Source organism: Platalea leucorodia (assembly GCF_965183815.1).
Source record: "Platalea leucorodia genome assembly, chromosome: 2".
Classification (NCBI taxonomy): domain Eukaryota; kingdom Metazoa; phylum Chordata; class Aves; order Pelecaniformes; family Threskiornithidae; genus Platalea; species Platalea leucorodia.
The window spans coordinates 19,209,369-19,226,226 of NC_138824.1; the positions used below are offsets into that span (position 1 = coordinate 19,209,369).

Here is a 16,858-nt window from a genome sequence, read left to right on the forward strand (position 1 = left end):
TTGTTTCTCAAAAACACACTACTGGTAACAGGAAGTTATATTGTATGTACGAGTTCAGTCTGGTTCATACCGATTTTTAGTCTCACAAACAAGTTTTCCTACTAACTTTCCAGATGCCAAACCACACCAAAAGGAACCAGACGGGGCACAAGGCACAACTGTAAAATTTGACAACAGATCTCCAAAAGGATTCTATACAAAGTTGAGTCTAATCAGGTCCTGGTTAACAACAAGGCCTTCTGAGGAAAATTATTTACAAGGTGAATCAGTTTGAAGATAACTTCTGGAAAGTTCTGCCCCTCACAACAACATGCACATTCAAGTGTAGATAATCAAAATCAATGCAAGCTTGCCTGATTGGGGTGTCTTACCAAAAAGGAGGTGAGGACATAGCTCCATGGAATGGGCTCATTTTTGAACTTTACTGCTTTCTTCATGCTTTCTTCCCCATTACTCCTGAAATTCTTCTTCTGCCCTTTCAGCAGGCAGGACTGTAGTCCTCTTTTCTCAACAATTACTGTTTGCCTTGGCCACACCACTGAAGTACTCCCTATTGTTAAGAAAACGTAGAGTTTGTGTGACCTTTCCAACTCTGCCTTGCTAGGAGTCAAAACCCCAGCCTAACAAACACTTACTTAGTACACTTAAAATGAAAGGTTTGGGGTAGAACCTAGTTTTACTGTGTGGACAGTGCAAAAAAATGAATAACCTAGGTTTTGTTAGGGAACTTGCCTTTTGGAAAGCTGGCCTAGTTCATGATTTACAAGTATCTAAAAGTCACAGGAAAACATCAGTGTATTTTTAATTTAAAAATTTAACTGTATTTTACTAGAGGTGATTTAATCACTAATCTGGAGAGTATCATGCTAAATTTATGACAGCCAAAACAGGAGTGGTAAACAATGCAAAAACGTCTCTTACTTGTTCTGCAAATAATGAGAATGCATGTAAAGTGAACCCAAAGTATAGACCTCATGGCTTCTAGCGCAAGAAACCCCATCTTCAAAACATGACCTCTGCTCTCCCGGCAGGGGCGGGGGGATCAGGCTGGGCAGCGCCTCCCCGACCGCCACAGCCCCGCCGCGCCTCAGGGCGCCAAGATGGCGGCGAAGGCTGTCGGCGCGGGCCACAGCAACCACCGCCCTCCCCCCTCCCGCGTCGCCGTGATTGGCTGCGGTGGGAACAGGGGCTGACGAGGCGCTCGGTGATTGGTGGTTGGGGTAGGTGTTTTGGCGGGCGGTGGGCTCAGAGGCGCCCCGCCGCGGAGTCGTCGTCCTTCCTTCGTGCTGAGGGGAGTTGCCTCCCGTCTCCGGCGGTCTCGGTATGTCCCTGCCCCAGCCTCTTCACCGGCCGCCTCCTGGCACCTGCAGTGGCAGTGGCGCTCTGGGCGCCGGTAGGGAGGACAAAGCACCTCTCCCGTCGAGTAGCATAATAAAAAAAGGCCAGATAGCAGGCGTTAAGTAAAGGAGTTGTGGTCATAATGCATGGTGGATCACAAACAGGGCATGAACCTATAGTCTTGAGATGACTGCAGAAAAGAATCATATTGAGGATATATGAACAGGAAGGAGGTTTGAAGATGAGTAGTGGTATCGCCTGCAGCGTCTGGTAGTGGTAGGGTTAGGGGTGGAGTAGTGTATCTAGTGGAGTAGCTGGGTAGTGCAAAACAGGCTGGTGTTTTGCTGCATTTGAAAGATTTTCAAGGAAAAAAATAGGTGTATGTTTTCTGTGAATTTTGTGTCTTTCTCATTTTACTCTTTGTTAAGTGATTTAAGTAGCCTATAGGGTTTGCTGAAGTGATGAAATGTGTATGTTGTAGAGAATGTCACTTTTTTTTTTTTTTTTAAAGTCTGACACCATCATGAGTAGAAAGAAAGAGTTCTCCTTGGTGGATGACAGTAATGAAGAGCTCAATAGAAGGAAAATGAAAGCTATAAGGTATGTGAATTTTGAGATTGCTCTAGTGGCTTTGTTATTTTTTAAGTTCTGACAGCATTATCAGGAAATAGTATTCAGGAAACGTAGACAATAATGTTTGTATTCCGCAGTGTTGCCAGTGAGTCCATTTTTATGTCTTATGTATGTGCGTAAAACATACAGTTTGTGAAAAGTTGTAGCATTTGGAGTAGGCTCAGGGAGAAAGACATTTTAAATGCATCTTGGGATATTGTCAAATACCAAGTTACCGGGCTACCAATAACTCGTATTGATCTGTCTCTATATTTTACAAGTAAATAAATCACTGTTGATCTATTCAATATATTTTTAGTTAACTAGCTATAGAATGAATGTGATTAAAATTGATTATATAGCAATCTGTTAATGCTGGTTCTAGTTACCTTAAGTGCTGGTTCTGTATACCTGCATTCCATGCTAATGGATGATTAATTCAGTATCATAGAGGTAAATTACTTCTCCTCCAGTTAAAAGAGGGTAACAATTTTTGTGTGCATGGTGTGTGTTTTATGACCTGCACCTTCTTGTACATAATGTCATTTGGTAAAAAGTGGGCAAGCTTAGCTCTAAGAGAGCTGGAAGCTAGAATTCGTGTTTGGTTGATATCCCTAATGTTCTTAAACTTTTACTTCTGAAGGCAGTGTCTTAAGATACTAGAAGAGGATTTTACAGAACCACATCAGAGAAACAGTGATTTGTGTCATATGTCAAAAGCTATGAGTGTGAAAGGTAAGGCTTTTGGATCTTGACTTTTATTTCCAGCAGTTCTGTGGTGTGCAGTATTCCCTGTTAATTTATATTTTATATATGGTCTGTTAAAGACAATAGATGGGCTGCCAGATTTGATTAATGCATTGTTTACTACATTTCCAGTACTCGGCAAGAATGACCAATACCTTTTTTTCTTCCCCTCCTGCTGTTTTTCTTCATAAAGCTACTGAAAAGTTTGTTTTAAAAGAAACCTCATTTTTCTGGGATTTTCTGCTTGAGTATCTTTTTTTCCAAGAGTTGTAAAATTGTGTTGAGTGCATAGTATTTATGGATGCTTTATGAAACAGGGTTTTTTTTCCTGTATTATGGGTACACATTTCGAATGCATGTTTTCTTTGGCCTTTTTACCTTCCCTTTCATGTATTTATCCTGTTGTGAATGTGACAGCAACCTTATAGAGTAATCATGCAGATAATAGCCTGTCCTGGTTTCGGCTGGTCTAGAGTTAATTTTCTTCTTCGTAGCCGGTATGGGGCTGTGTCTTAGGTTTAGGATGAGAACAGTGTCGATGATACACTGATGCTTTGGTTCTTGCGAAGTAGTGCTAAGCTGTTGCTAAATAGGTGCTAAGTGGCGCTCACACTGGTCAAAGACTTCTCAGCTTCTCCTGCTCTGCCGGGTGCACAAGAAGCTGGGAGGGGGCACGGCCAGGACAGCTGACCCAGACTGGCCAAGGGGCTGTTCCATGCCATATGACGTCATGCCCAGTATGTGAGCGGGGGGGGGGGAGTTGGCCGGGGGGCAGCGATCGCTGCTTGGGGATGTGCTGGGCATCGGCCGGCCAGTGGTGAGCAATTGTACAGTCTATCACTTGCTTTGCATTACTATTGTATTATTATTATTTGGTTTTAGTATTATTGTTATTATTACTATTACTACTGTTCTATTTTTATTTTACTTCTGTTGTTAAACTGTTCTTATCTCAACCCATGAGTTTTCCCCTTTTAACCTTCTGATTCTCTTTGCCATCCCACCGGTGGGGGAGTGAGCGAGCGGCTGTGTGGTGCTTAGTTGCTACCTGGGGTTAAACCACGACATAGCCTAATTATTAAATGCAAGTAAGTTTTTGTTTTGGGGTTTTTTGTTTGTTTTTTTGGTTTGTGGTTGGTTGTTTTTGGTTTTTTGGGTTTTTTTTGTTTTTTGTTTTTTTTTAATTCCCAGGTAACTTCCATATCTATTTATCTGGACTTCTATTCCTAGTTTTCAAATTCTGTCATTACAAAAGTCAGTGTCCAAATTCCTGTTGACTAGATGAATGCTATGTAGGAGACTACTCCAGTGATCGTGTATTCCTGTTTGTCTCATTGATTGACATGCCCTCCAGTTAACAACATTAACAGTCAAGTATTTCCTATGCTTGCTTTTACAGCATTGCATGATGATGTGAAGGATGAAGACTCTGATTTATTTTGTTTCTCTTCTACAGAAGTAAGTTGATCTAAAGCTTTCTGTTCAGTAGTCACTGTGGTGGTCTGAAATAGTGATATCGCGGGATCTTTTGCGTTTTCATTGAAAGTGATTAAAGCAAGCTCAGGTCCCCCCTGAGATAAGGGCCTGCACTTTATAACCACCTGCTCCCCAGCAAGTCTTTGATAGCATTTCTCATTATGCAGTGTAGCTATGTAGTGCACACCTGATGTCCAAAGTCAGGTTTTAGGAAGGTTTAATTTACGGTTCTCATTAGTGCGCCATGTTGCCAACTCTGTTCTACCCTCTCATCTGCACATGATGTGAAGAAAGCAACTGGTGCATGTGTACGTTTTTCTTAAAAAAACAACCAACCAAACAAAAACCTCACACCCAAAAAAAACCCTTCCCTGTCAGCTCCCAAATAAAAGGACTTAAAAGATTTTTTTTTTTTAAAAAAAACTTCACTTTGCACAGTAGTGCATAACTTGTGAATATATTTCTGTTTCTACATTTTAAAAAATGTTATGCTTGTGAGTATTTTCTGTGTTATGACGTGCTAATGCCATTTGTTTCACAGAAATCTATATTTTGGACAAACATTAAGTGCTTTTCTTTATTATTTTTAATATATGCAAAAGGTAGGGTGTGGCCATTCTGTGTTTTCTGTTACGAAATTCAGATTTAGCCTTTATTGCAAAATACAAATAAGACAAGTCTTATAAGAATAAGGCCTGTCATTAAACTTCATTGAAAAAATAAGTTGTAATAATGTTCACTAATGCAATATGTTAGAAGTTTTGCATAATACTGGGAAAAATACTAAGAGCAAACAGGAAATCAGCATTCCTTTTGCTAGGAACACTTCTCATTTACCACAAAGATACACTGATGGCTACAGAGCTTCAGCTTGGAACCTGTTTTGTTACACATTGCTCAATTCGACAGCACCAGCTTTGAAGCTTGGTCTCATTGAAGGGAGGGGGGGTATTGAAAGGGAAAACAGGGTTATAGAACATTATTTTACTGGGACTTGGATTTAACCCTGTATTTGAACTTGCTTTACTTTTTCCCTCTGAATTTAGACCAAAACTGATTTTAAACTTGGGCTGTGCGGTAGCAGCTCACAAAGGCTAACCAGGTAAACTTTTATCAACTGAACTGTTTTTTATGTGTTTAGATGCCAGATGGGGGGAGGTCTTGACCAAGCAAGCATTTCTAGCTGTTCTTCTTGGGCTGATTTTTTTTTTTTTTTAAATGTGTTCTTTAAACTTTACTAATGTGTTCTCAGTATGGATGTCTAGTACTGTGGGAGCACAGCTCGCTTGACGCTTGAGTACAAAACATTTCATTGAAAGGCAACGAGAAACAGATTGGTTTGGCTTGAAAATGTCTGGAACCAAAAGTTTTAAAACACTGTGGCAACTCCCTGATAAGGGTTCAGAGGGAGAGTAGAGAATTGCTGGAATGCCAGGCTGTGGTAGGAAGGACTGTATCATTGAAGTGTTGATTCGATCATTGATGCATTTTACTCTCATGGAGGATAAAAATCGCTGCTAAGTACTAAGGTTTTGTTCAGCCTTGCCAAAATTGTCAGATGAAAAATAGTTACTGAATATGAATTTTCAGGTGATGCTACTAGAAAGGAAACTTTTTGAAAAATTTGGTATCTGTAGTATATTGCAGTGTGAATTCTACTGTTTTAAAAATAGGTTTGTGTACGTGTTTAATGACAGATTTTGAAATACTCAAATTGTGTCTGAAGTATTTGTGGGAAGTTTGATATTTTATTTAAAATGTGCAGGTGTTTTCCTTAAAGTTTTGTTTTGCAGGCCCTTCAGTCACAATACTGAAGAGAAAAATGTTCAACACCCAGTTTCTTCAAATGGTGGGCCGCGGGATAAACCAGCACTAGTTCCATCAGTGGACATGGTGTGTTAATATGGAATTTCCTTATATTCTCACTTGTTATTTTTGTATATGCGTAGTTAGTACTGCACTTCTTAAAACACAAAAACTTGCAGCTTTAGTAGTTATGTGCTATTATTCCACCTTATCATAGAATTGATGTGCAGCTACAGTGTTAATAAAATAACTCGACAAAATGAATGCAGCTCAAACACAACTAGATCATAGCTGAGGACGGCTAGTGTATTCAGCTGTCTGTGAAACTGTATTTTGAATTTAGCTTTTTTAAAAAACCACCCGAGGCTTCACAATATTTGGGTTTGGGGCTTTTTTATTTCTTTTTAAGTTTGAGACAGCTGAAAGGCTTATGCAACACATCCTTGAAGTAGTCATTCAGAGCAACAAGGTTGTTGGACAAATGGATCTCTTGTGAAACATTCTGTTAAGTTTTCTAGCCTGATCTTTCTGAATGAGGTTTGTGAAGTTTTAGGCCAGGTGAACTAATGTGGATATTTTAAAACGACAGAATAAACCAGAGGTGAGTGATACATCCTGTGCCAGTGCTGTTTTCTTCTATGAGGATTGTCCTGTACAGTTACCTTGAAAGAATCATAACTTGCAAATGTCTGTCTTGGCTTCTTAGGTAGTTTTGTTACAGTGCCTATTAAAGTTTGAAAATGGTTTTCTTTGAACATTTTTTTTGAAAAGTCTATTTGAAATAAAGCCATGTCATGTTATCTTAAACTTCAATATATTACTGTTGACAAAATATTAGAGAAAGTAGCCTGAGGTTGTCTTTGAAGTATCTTGAGTTTGTGGTCATAAGTAATATTTTGATGCTAGTCACCTCTTCTATTGACAGAATATTTTCTTTTTTTGGAGAAAGTTGTTGAGAATGAGCTTATGTGAAAACCCGCATTTATTGAAATTCTAGTCTAACTGCTACTTTTGCTTCTTAAGGTTTTTTTTCAGACTCCTTTATTTTGTGGCTGGTGATTTTGGTCTGGTCTTTGGCAGTATGATTTCTTATATCACTGAATGAGTATATCCATGTCTTTTGAGTTTTGGAAGGATTTCTATTACTGCGTCATTGATCATCATGAGAACCACAAAGAGGCAATGTAGAAAGGGAGCAATGTAATTCCATGACATTTTTACCTATTACGGCTCCTTGCATCTGGTCAAAAAGAGTGGGAATAGTTGTCATAGGGAAGTATTCCTGACACAGTTAATATCCAAGTCATAATAGGAGGAGGGTTTTCTTTGCTTTTTCTGCTCCTAGGAAGGAGACATAATTGGTCTGAGATGTTCTGATAGATTAATGGGAAAGTTGTTCTAGAGAGGAGGGTGACAACAAACATCTTTAATAAACTCCATAATGATCTGTGTGACTAACAGGTCTTTCCTAGATTGTGGGCAGCACTTCCTTTCACTTAAACCAATGTCTGGTCAGAGGCAGAACTATTTCAGGTTTTTGAACTCTAAGCTTCAATTTCTCGCTAGTTTGCTTTTGTTCTCCTCAACACTGGTGAGGAACCCTTTAGAAATTGGGGATGTTTGCATATTAGGTTGCCTTTTGGCAAAGTGAAGTGGTTGCCTAATAGTGACAGACTTACACAGCACCATCCCTGACTTGGGGCATCCCCAGCTGATGATGTTCTCATTTTGCTTTTAGCAAAATACCAGCACTCTAACCAGTACTTTCAACAGCAGCTTTAGTACTGCCAGTGATAAAATACGACATTTCTGTATGTACATTTGCTTCTGTGTCGATTCATATGCAAGTATTTTATTGTCTTTTCTTGCATCAGCGTAACACTGGGAGGTTATTACATTTTTTCATTTTTACTGGTTTTCCCTGAATGATAGTCCTAAATGTTTTACTTTTTTCTAGGCTGCAGTATTCGTGTTCTTTAATCTTGCATGTTTTCTTTCCTCTGTATTAGTAACTTTATTTTGCTTTTCCTTCATGTACTGTCTTTTCATTTGGCTTTTGTGTGTATGTGTCTGTGCAAATAAATTGCATGTATTTAACAAACAAAAAAATTTAGAATCCCTGTTTCAGAAATACTACAGTGTAAATGTTCTCAGTGTAATTCAGGTGAGCTAAGTGTTTTGGGCCTGTTTGCAGCTATAGAGCTGCTCAGAGCCTTAGGCAGATCATCAGTCACCCACATCAAGTGACTATTTGTCAAAATGGCAAATGAGTGTAACCCATCTTGTCTTCCAGTCATACGAGCAACTTTATATTCATTGGCAAATCTTTCCCCAGGACAGCAAAACTATGGAAGATATTGATGAAGCTTTGTGCATAGCTATTTGTAATCTCAGCCACTTACATGATGCAGACGAGGTGGGTGAAAATAAGTTAAATAAATCATGAAATATTAAATCCTGTCCTTGATTGAAGCTTTTTGTTATGAGTAGTCACACATTAACATGCTATTTAAACGTGCTTTTATTGCATTTGCTTTGACATCTCTTTTGTCCTTCAACTGTTTGTGCTATTTCTGTGAATATACAGCTTTAACTCTTTACAGACTACAGAAGTAGTCTGTAAAGGAGTACATGAGCCTATGCATAATTTAAAGTTCCCAGGTCAACCCATATATTTAGCAGAACCATATCTAAGCCAGTCTTTAAGTACTAAGTTTGTGGTTCCTTGGATCAGGGTAAAATTCAGCATTTGTTTTTGCTGTAGCAACTATGCTAACTTCCTAGTTTTCACGTGCCTCTTTCTGGATTTAAAGGTGGAAAAGAAATTATATGGGCAACAGAAGTAATAATTTTAACAGACACAATATGAAAAACATATAAATCAAGTAATGCATTTTTACGCACAGTATCAAATATAGGAAGAATCCTAAAATACTGGATAATGCTGTTAATAGGTTACTCAGTAAAACCTATGAACTTCATCAATGATAATTATTTTATTTAAACTTTTAAGTCTTATTAAATGTGCTGTGAAAAAGCTTGCAGTTCTGTCTTTGCCATTTATTTATATTTTACATGTATTCTAAGATACCAGGCATAGAAGTGTTTAATGATCCAAAAGCTTAAAGCAAATTCATTCTAGTAAGTGTTGCATGAAGTGTCCTTAAAACATGTTTTCCATTCCCTTTCTAACTTTTTGTTGCAGTGGCTGATCTGTCAGTTAAGTGAAGCTATGTTAAATACCTAATTCATGTACTAATAGCATCTTGTAAAAACCTACCATTTCAGCAGCTCTAGTATAGTGACTCACGCATACAACTGTGGTCTTCCAACAGCTTTTCAACAAAGAAAGACTGAGACTTGCCAAAGCAGTGTTGCATTACTGAGATTTTTTTCTGTAGTGTTTTCATTAAATGTAACTATAATGACAAAACTGATGCTTAGCCAAAGGAAGAATATTTTTTCCTTTATACTCACAATGAGTTTAAAAAAACAATAGAAATCTTAGCCTGCTAGTTATCTGTGTATGGTGCTGTATTAGAATGTCAGGTAAGGAAAGTGAGGTAGTGGGCCCAGGATCTATGTGTTTCTTGCCTCATAGAGCTAAAGATTTCAGTTAACATGAGGATCTAGACAGTGCGAGCTGACTATAAGATAGAGAAAACAAAGGGATTCATGAGCTATAATTGTTCCTCCATTACATTATGTAGTTAAACTCTGATTTGCCCTTGGTTTTTTTGTTGTTTTTTTTTTAACCCAACCACAGCATGGTTTAGTGTCACTCTTTCTACTGGAGCATTGATCGCTGTCTTACTGTTCATTGCTTCTGTTCTGAATTAAAAAAAAAATAGTAGTAATGTGACAGTAATGAAATAATAATAATGAATAATGAAATAATAAAGGCATGCATGTTTATTCAATACTGAATGAAATAGATGCTGAAATACTTGGAATTGAAAGTGAAGCAGGAAGGAGACAAAGTTGCAGAAACTGCAGATGAAATATTTGATGAACTTATTACTTCTCTCCTGTCAAGGTAGGAATCTGGTTTGTAGGATGGCGGGGGTGAGTTGTTTTTAATCAGGAAGTTGCTTCTAATCCAGATAAAAGAATTCTGAATAAAATTTCAGTCTTCCTTGTAGCAGTATTTCATAATACCTGTCTTTAATTTCTGTGCACTATTTTTGCCCTTTCGTACTGGCATCTCGGCTCTGGTTTGCGTGGTTGTAAAACACTAGCCTAGCGTATGCAGCCTCTGCTCTTTAAAACTTAGAATAGTGTTGTTAATGATGTTAGTTTTCTGAAACAGCTCAATTATGAGGGTTTTTTGATACTGCCATTAGTGGATGATCAGTTTAACAGTAAGAGTAACTTTTTAAAAAATCAGCTTTGCAAATTTCAAGTTGTTAGAAGCCCAAGGATGCTTTATTTCTTCATTTTAAAAAACACGTATCTTCAGATTTGGGGGGCATGGGGGTGTCAAAGCTTAGGATTCCAGAAGAGCCTGTGAGAGGGGGACCGGATATCTTAATAGAGTGAATTACAAAACGCACCTGTTTCATTTTCAGTTGGGTGTGTGTGTAAATATTAGGAGGCTTGAATGGAAGAATGCTTTAAACATTTAATAAAACACTGTTTCTCCAAACAAAGTGGCTTTTCAGTGTTAAGTCTTAACTTTTGTGATTCCTCTGATTATTAAGTGGATTTTCCATGCTTTCTACTTTTCACTGTTTGAGGTAAATTTCTGTGTGAGTTGTATCCACTTTGTATTGTGGTATAACTGGCAATTGTGTGTTAGAATTGAAGCTTGGCTCTGTATGGCTGAGTGCTTATTAAATTCTGAAAAGTAATGTTTTTAATACAGGAAAAGGAAGTTGTGTGCAGAATTAGTGAAGAGCATCAACAACTACAGTGCTGGTATTGCAAAAGCTAAGGAAGTCATTGAAGAGAAGAAAAAGTGCTTGATGAGTGCCATTAGGATTGCAAAGGAATTAAAAATTACACCTTCTGTAAGAACCTATTGTGATCTCGCTCAGGTAGTTACATTCTTGCACTGTGAAATAATTTATTTTTAATGAATACATTCAAATTTGCATTGAAAGTTTCTGTGATCCGTCTTTCAGTTTGCTGACTTCAATATTGAGATTTTTGTAGTAACGTATTCTTATTCTACACATACACTCCCAGGTTATATTTGGTCTTGGTCACAAGTTAGGGTCTGGTGACTGATGTGAAACAAAAAAGGTGGTCCTTGCCTCGAAGAGCTTGCTATCTGAAACAGCAAATGGACAGGAAAATCTGTGACACGGTACTGATCAGTGAAAAGGCAGTGTTTTCAGCACTTTAGAAGTCTCTCGAGCCTTTCCCATTCTAGAGCTCTCCAACCTTCTTACTGAACTACTCTGGAATTAATAGCCATGCTCTCCTGATCCTCTTGGTCCCAGGCCTTTACTTCCATTCTTCTTCCCCATCATATCTGCTGTTAATAAAAACCCATGCTACCTGCCATGCTGTATCAGACCAAAGGTCCATCCTGTGACATCTCCTGTCTCTGACAACAGAGAGGAAAAGATGCTTGGAGGAAGAATGTAAGACCCTGGGCATTTAGTGAGTATAGGAGGTTGAAGGTTAAGGATTTTATGATTTCCGGGATATATCAGGGTCATTACACTGACTAAACATTACCTCATTGTGTCATAGGGTTGTGTAACACTTCCATGAATGTCTTCATAATGCTTGTGGTAGTGTCTCTGTGGGTGTACATATGTACATTCTATGTGTGTATTCATATGCAGTGGCAGTGAGTTCCACATTTTAAAATTTAAAATGAGGTGTTCGTAACATAGCTCCCTCTGTTCTTTCTAAGTGTGTTACCGAGTTATTTCATTTGGAGCCTTTGTAGTCCTTGTGTTGAGAAAAATAACGAATAACTGGCCTCGTCATTCTTTGAAGTAGTGTGACTTTTAGACTGTTATGTTCCATGCATGCAGTTGTCACTTTCTGTATGAAGAAACTTAGTCTTTCTTATCTGACACAGGAAAGAAGTCTGATCCCTCTTTTTTTCTGTCATTTGCCTCCACCTTGCCCAGTGTGACTTTCGGGAGCTTGCACCCACCACTGTGCTCCCATAGGCCTACCTTCTTACTTAGAAGTCACCTTCTCAGTAGCTGTTCATGCAAAAGGAAAACCTGACTCCTGCTTCTGTTTACATGCTAACATTACAAAATCCCCAACCATTAGGCCTTAGGAATGTAAGATCACTGAGAATTGGCTATTGGCTGTTAATGAGTTTAATGAGTCTTGGGTTTTTCTTCTGCAAAATTAAAGATGTCATACTCTGGCTTTGTTATATTGTAGATAATAAGTGCCTGTATAATCTGCTTTTTGTATAATAGAAGCTAAGACTGTACTTCTTAATTTCAGGTTATTTATAATTTAAAGTTGCCAGTTGAGGCTGAGCTCTCAAGAGTGAATAGTTTGAAGGAAAAAATATCTCCAAGGTAAACGACTGGAGTGGGAGGTATATTGGGAGGTAGATGGATGGACTGGTTATCTTAATTACAAAAATTGTCCATATAACAGTTAAACAGCAGAAATCGAGCTGCTTCACTTGCATTTTACTGAAAAACTACTAGTTCAGATGTATATAAACTCATCACTAACAATGTGCAGTAGCCTTCATCTGAGGCATCAGGGAGAAAGCACATACCATTTGCTGCTATATATGCATTGTAAAAATTCTTGACAGACTTATGCCACTTTTAACCTTCCTCTCCTTTCCTTGTAAGTAGAAATAAATTGATGAAATAATTATTTTTTTAAAAATGAATCAATTTCTCATCTTCAGGAAAGACTTAAATGCTTTTTGGGGCACTGATGTCTAAGAAGAAATTTGTGGAAAATCCCAGTTACCATGTTGCCCTCATTGGAAGTGATGAATATGATTTCTATACCAGAAATGAGCAAGAAAATGTGTCATGGCTGTGGTACAGCTGACCCTATGCAGCTTGCTCGTAAGGCTGGTCAGAGTACTGTAACCCTAGTGTATAAAGGCCACATTCAGGAACAATGAAGGAGGGACAGAACAAAGATGGTGTTAGGTTGGAACATCTTGGGGCTCCCATTATATTTCATGACATGGAACCACTCTGGGCGATAGAATGGTGGTGTGCCATCAGATTCTGATGCATAGAGGAGTAAAGCTCAAAGCTGATTACTTGCATGCAGAGTGTGAAAAATTACCATAGAATCATTCAAGTTGGAAAAGACCGTTAAGATCATCAAGCCCAACCGTTAACCTAACACCAGGAAAAAAGGAAATGGCCTCAAGTTGCACCAGGGCAGGTTTAGATTGGATGTTAGGAAAAACTTCTTCACTGAAAGGGTAGCCAGGCACTGGACCAGGCTGCCCAGGGAAGTGGTTGAGTCCCCATCCCTGGAGGTATTTAAAAGAGGTGTAGATGTGGTGCTTAGGGACATGGTTTAGTGGTGGACTTGGCAGTGCTGGGTTAACGGTTGGACTTGATGACCTTAACAGTCTTTTCCAACCTAAACGATTCTATGATTCCACCAAGTGCACCACTAAACCATGTCCCTAAGTGCCATGTCTGCACATCTTTTAAATCATAGAATCATTTGGGTTGGAAGGGACCTTCAAAGGCCATCTAGTCCAAACCCCTGCAATAACCAGGAACATCTTCAACTAGATCAGGTTGCTCAAAGCCCTGTCCAACCTGACCTTGAATGTTTCTAGGGATGGGGCATCTACCACCTCTCTGGGCAACCTGTTCCACCCTTATTGTAAAAAAATTTGTATATCCAGTCTGAATCTACCCTCTTTTAGTTTAAAACCATTACCCCTTGTCCTGTCATTACAGGCCCTGCTAAAAAGTCTGTTCCCATCTATCTTATAAGCCCTCTTTAAGTATTGCAAGGCCACAATAAGGTCTCCCCGCAGCCTTCTCTTCTCCAAGCTGAACAACCCCAGCTCTCTCAGCCAAATGCCTACAGGGATGGTGACTCAGCCACTTCCCTGGGCAGCCTGTTCCAATGCTTGACAAAAATTATGACTCCTCCTGTCATATGTTAGTTGAGTCATTAGAATATGGATAAAGGAATCTTTAAAACCATCTTTTAGTAAACTTAGTGACTTGGTAGGTAGGGCCTATTTTGAAAACGATGTCAGTGGTGAATGAGAATTTCAGAGAAGCTTATTTAAATGCACAATGGCAAACTCTCCCAACCTAGAAGAAAGCTAAAAGATGACGAAATCAAATTTGTTTGCATTGGAAGATCTTTTAAGAACTTGAACAAAACAGGGGAAAAAGGAGATCTGATGAAGGATGAGTATAAAGGCCTCGGGTGCTGGTGCCACTCCAAAATAACACCAAAGTGAAAAAATCACAGCTAGAAGGTGCATAGGATTTGAGACACCTTCCATAGACATAAAATACTGTAGAATGGAGGGTAGACACATTCCTGAAGGGGCAGTGGGAAGAAGAAAAGATGGGCTGTTCAATAGTGCTTACACTTTAGTTTTCGGAAATTGTGCACCATAACTGGACAGCAAAACTAAGGATTTGATTGAACGAAGTTATATTTAGTAAGTTCTGTTAGCCTAACTGTAAAAGTACTTAAAAGATTTTGCTAGCTTTCATCAGTAAAGAAAACAGCTGTTTATGGGTATAACAATAAACAGAACAAAAAGAACATACATTTTGGACTTCAGTTATGGTTTTGTTCTTCAGAACTGTTGGAGAATTCTTTTTCTCTGTGCAGAATAATTTATTGAACTAAACTAGGTATAGGTGTGAAAACTCAGTTAAGTGAATGTTGGAGTACTCTGTGCATGAGAAAGAGAAAGCAAAAGGCAAGAGAGTGTTTAAGTATGAATGTGAAGATAAATGAGCAACCAAATCTGTTGTTAATAGGAGTGGAAGAATGAAACTGAAGTAGGTAATTAATCTCTTTTGTTGCCCTTCCATGAATATTGTGCTGAAAAATATTGTACGTTTCAAACTGTCAGAGTGATTTAGATATTCATGTCACCTTCTGTAATGTTTCTTTTCTTCTCTCGAGATTCTTCCTAAACACTGATGAGATTATATCTTTGTTAAAAAATTTGGGCAAGATTGAATGGGGAACAACAGGGCAGTAAGTATTTTTTTTTTTTTTTTTTTTTATAAAGAGGATAGGTACAGTAACTTAACCTGTTATTCTAATGGATGAATATTTATTGGAGAATAAATTGAAAAAAAAAAAAATCTGTTTATGCTTATGAGTTTGTAAGAGTATAATGGAAGAAAGCAAAACTTCAGATGCTGGTATTTCAGTCAGCATTCCAGTTAATCCAATTAGTGTTTCACTTCTGACATTTCAGTTTGACTTGTGTTTCACCCAACTATATTTCACTGTATCACTGAAATTATCAAGATTTTTTTATGCTGTGTGCTTTTCTGCTTTGGCTGGCATTTAATGGTACAATCATAGAATCATTTAGGTTAGAAAAGACTTTTAAATCGTCGAGTCCAACTGTAAACCTAACACTGCCAAGTCCACCACTAAACCATGTCCCTAAGCACCAGGTCTACACATTCATAGCGATGTTTATTATTTCAACATATGAAAATTACTTCACATAAGTGTAAGTAAATCTCTAAAATCAACAGCAAACAGTGAAATTTACAGTATTTCCCCTTCACAGTCTAAATACTGATCACATCAAATGCCAAAAGAAATTACTTAAGATGGTCTTAAACCAGAGAAAATATGACTTTTATTTTTAAAATTATAATGGCTTTTATTTTATAAGTACCTTTATTTATTTTTCCCTGCAGTCGTTGACAAAAACTTGAGAAAATGGAATGGAGTTGCTGCTAGGGCCGTTGTAGTTAGCACTTATTGTTAAAAAAGGCTTACTGTGTGCTGTAGTATTTGAAAACCCTGCAGATTACAGTGAAGAGTAACTGTTAGTACAAGCATCTGACCTGCCTTTTGTTTTTAACATAAACTATCGATGACATTATTAACATTTTTTTCAAATAGTTTGCATTTGTACCTGTGGTCTCTGTTTGATCATTTAAACAGGGGTAGGTCTTGCACTGAGCTGTGCCCAGGAATATGTGCCATTTCTGTGCCAATCCTTTTTAGGTATCAGAAATCATGTTACTGTTTTTGTTGTCTTGGTATTCAAAAACATAACACAGTTTATTTCAACCAGCTCTTATGAGGTGTTTTCTTAACATAGTGATATGTTCTCAATAAAACTTCTGCTTTGACTCATGTGCTTTTCTGAAAACAGACGGGATTATATTAATTTGTCTCCAAATAAATGTTTTCCCAAATACAGTGAAGATAATGGACTTATCCTTGATGACAAAGAAGAAATGCTAGGCTGCAATACTCAGTCATCTGTAGAGAATATGTTTCCAGCACTTAGCAGAGAAAGTAAAATAAAGGCTCTTGCAAATAAACTCGGTGTTCACAAAAAAGCGAAAAATACTCAAGTACAAGAAACACTTTCTATGTTACATCATCAGAGTATTCCTACTCTACCCAAGTCTCCATCCAGCCCTGACGTCATAATAGAAGAAATATTTGAAGATGACCTGGAAAGTAAGTTTTTAAAACCTGATGCTTTCAGTGTTCCGTTGTTGAGCATGATGTTAGTTACGTGTTTTGTATTATGTTGTATGTCTGTAGTTATACTTGGCTCATAGGAATTCTTTAATGATGTCTGTATTTCGCTTTTCCTTTGAGCTAGCACAATTTCTTTTTTGTCCTCCTTCAGCTTAGCTTAGTGAAAACTGTCTCACAAGTTCTCTCAAAGACGGGTCATAAGATCCTGTGTCTGCCTGGGTGAATCTCTTTGACTCTCTGT

General features: G+C 38.0%; 1 protein-coding gene across 1 annotated transcript in view; it reads left to right on the top strand.

The window, feature by feature from the left end:
* Window positions 1-1,100: 1,100 nt before the first annotated feature.
* Window positions 1,101-16,858, top strand: part of RNF17 (ring finger protein 17) — a gene marked incomplete at both ends in the record, with an annotated part of 54,191 nt that continues 38,433 nt past the window's right edge. The window contains 9 exons of the mRNA XM_082304974.1: window positions 1,101-1,163; window positions 1,850-1,938; window positions 2,594-2,685; window positions 4,097-4,155; window positions 8,315-8,395; window positions 9,915-10,015; window positions 10,844-11,015; window positions 12,403-12,479; window positions 16,280-16,593. Coding sequence (XP_082161100.1) covers window positions 1,101-1,163; window positions 1,850-1,938; window positions 2,594-2,685; window positions 4,097-4,155; window positions 8,315-8,395; window positions 9,915-10,015; window positions 10,844-11,015; window positions 12,403-12,479; window positions 16,280-16,593 — 1,048 coding nt within the window. The remainder of the gene's footprint in view (window positions 1,164-1,849; window positions 1,939-2,593; window positions 2,686-4,096; window positions 4,156-8,314; window positions 8,396-9,914; window positions 10,016-10,843; window positions 11,016-12,402; window positions 12,480-16,279; window positions 16,594-16,858) is intronic.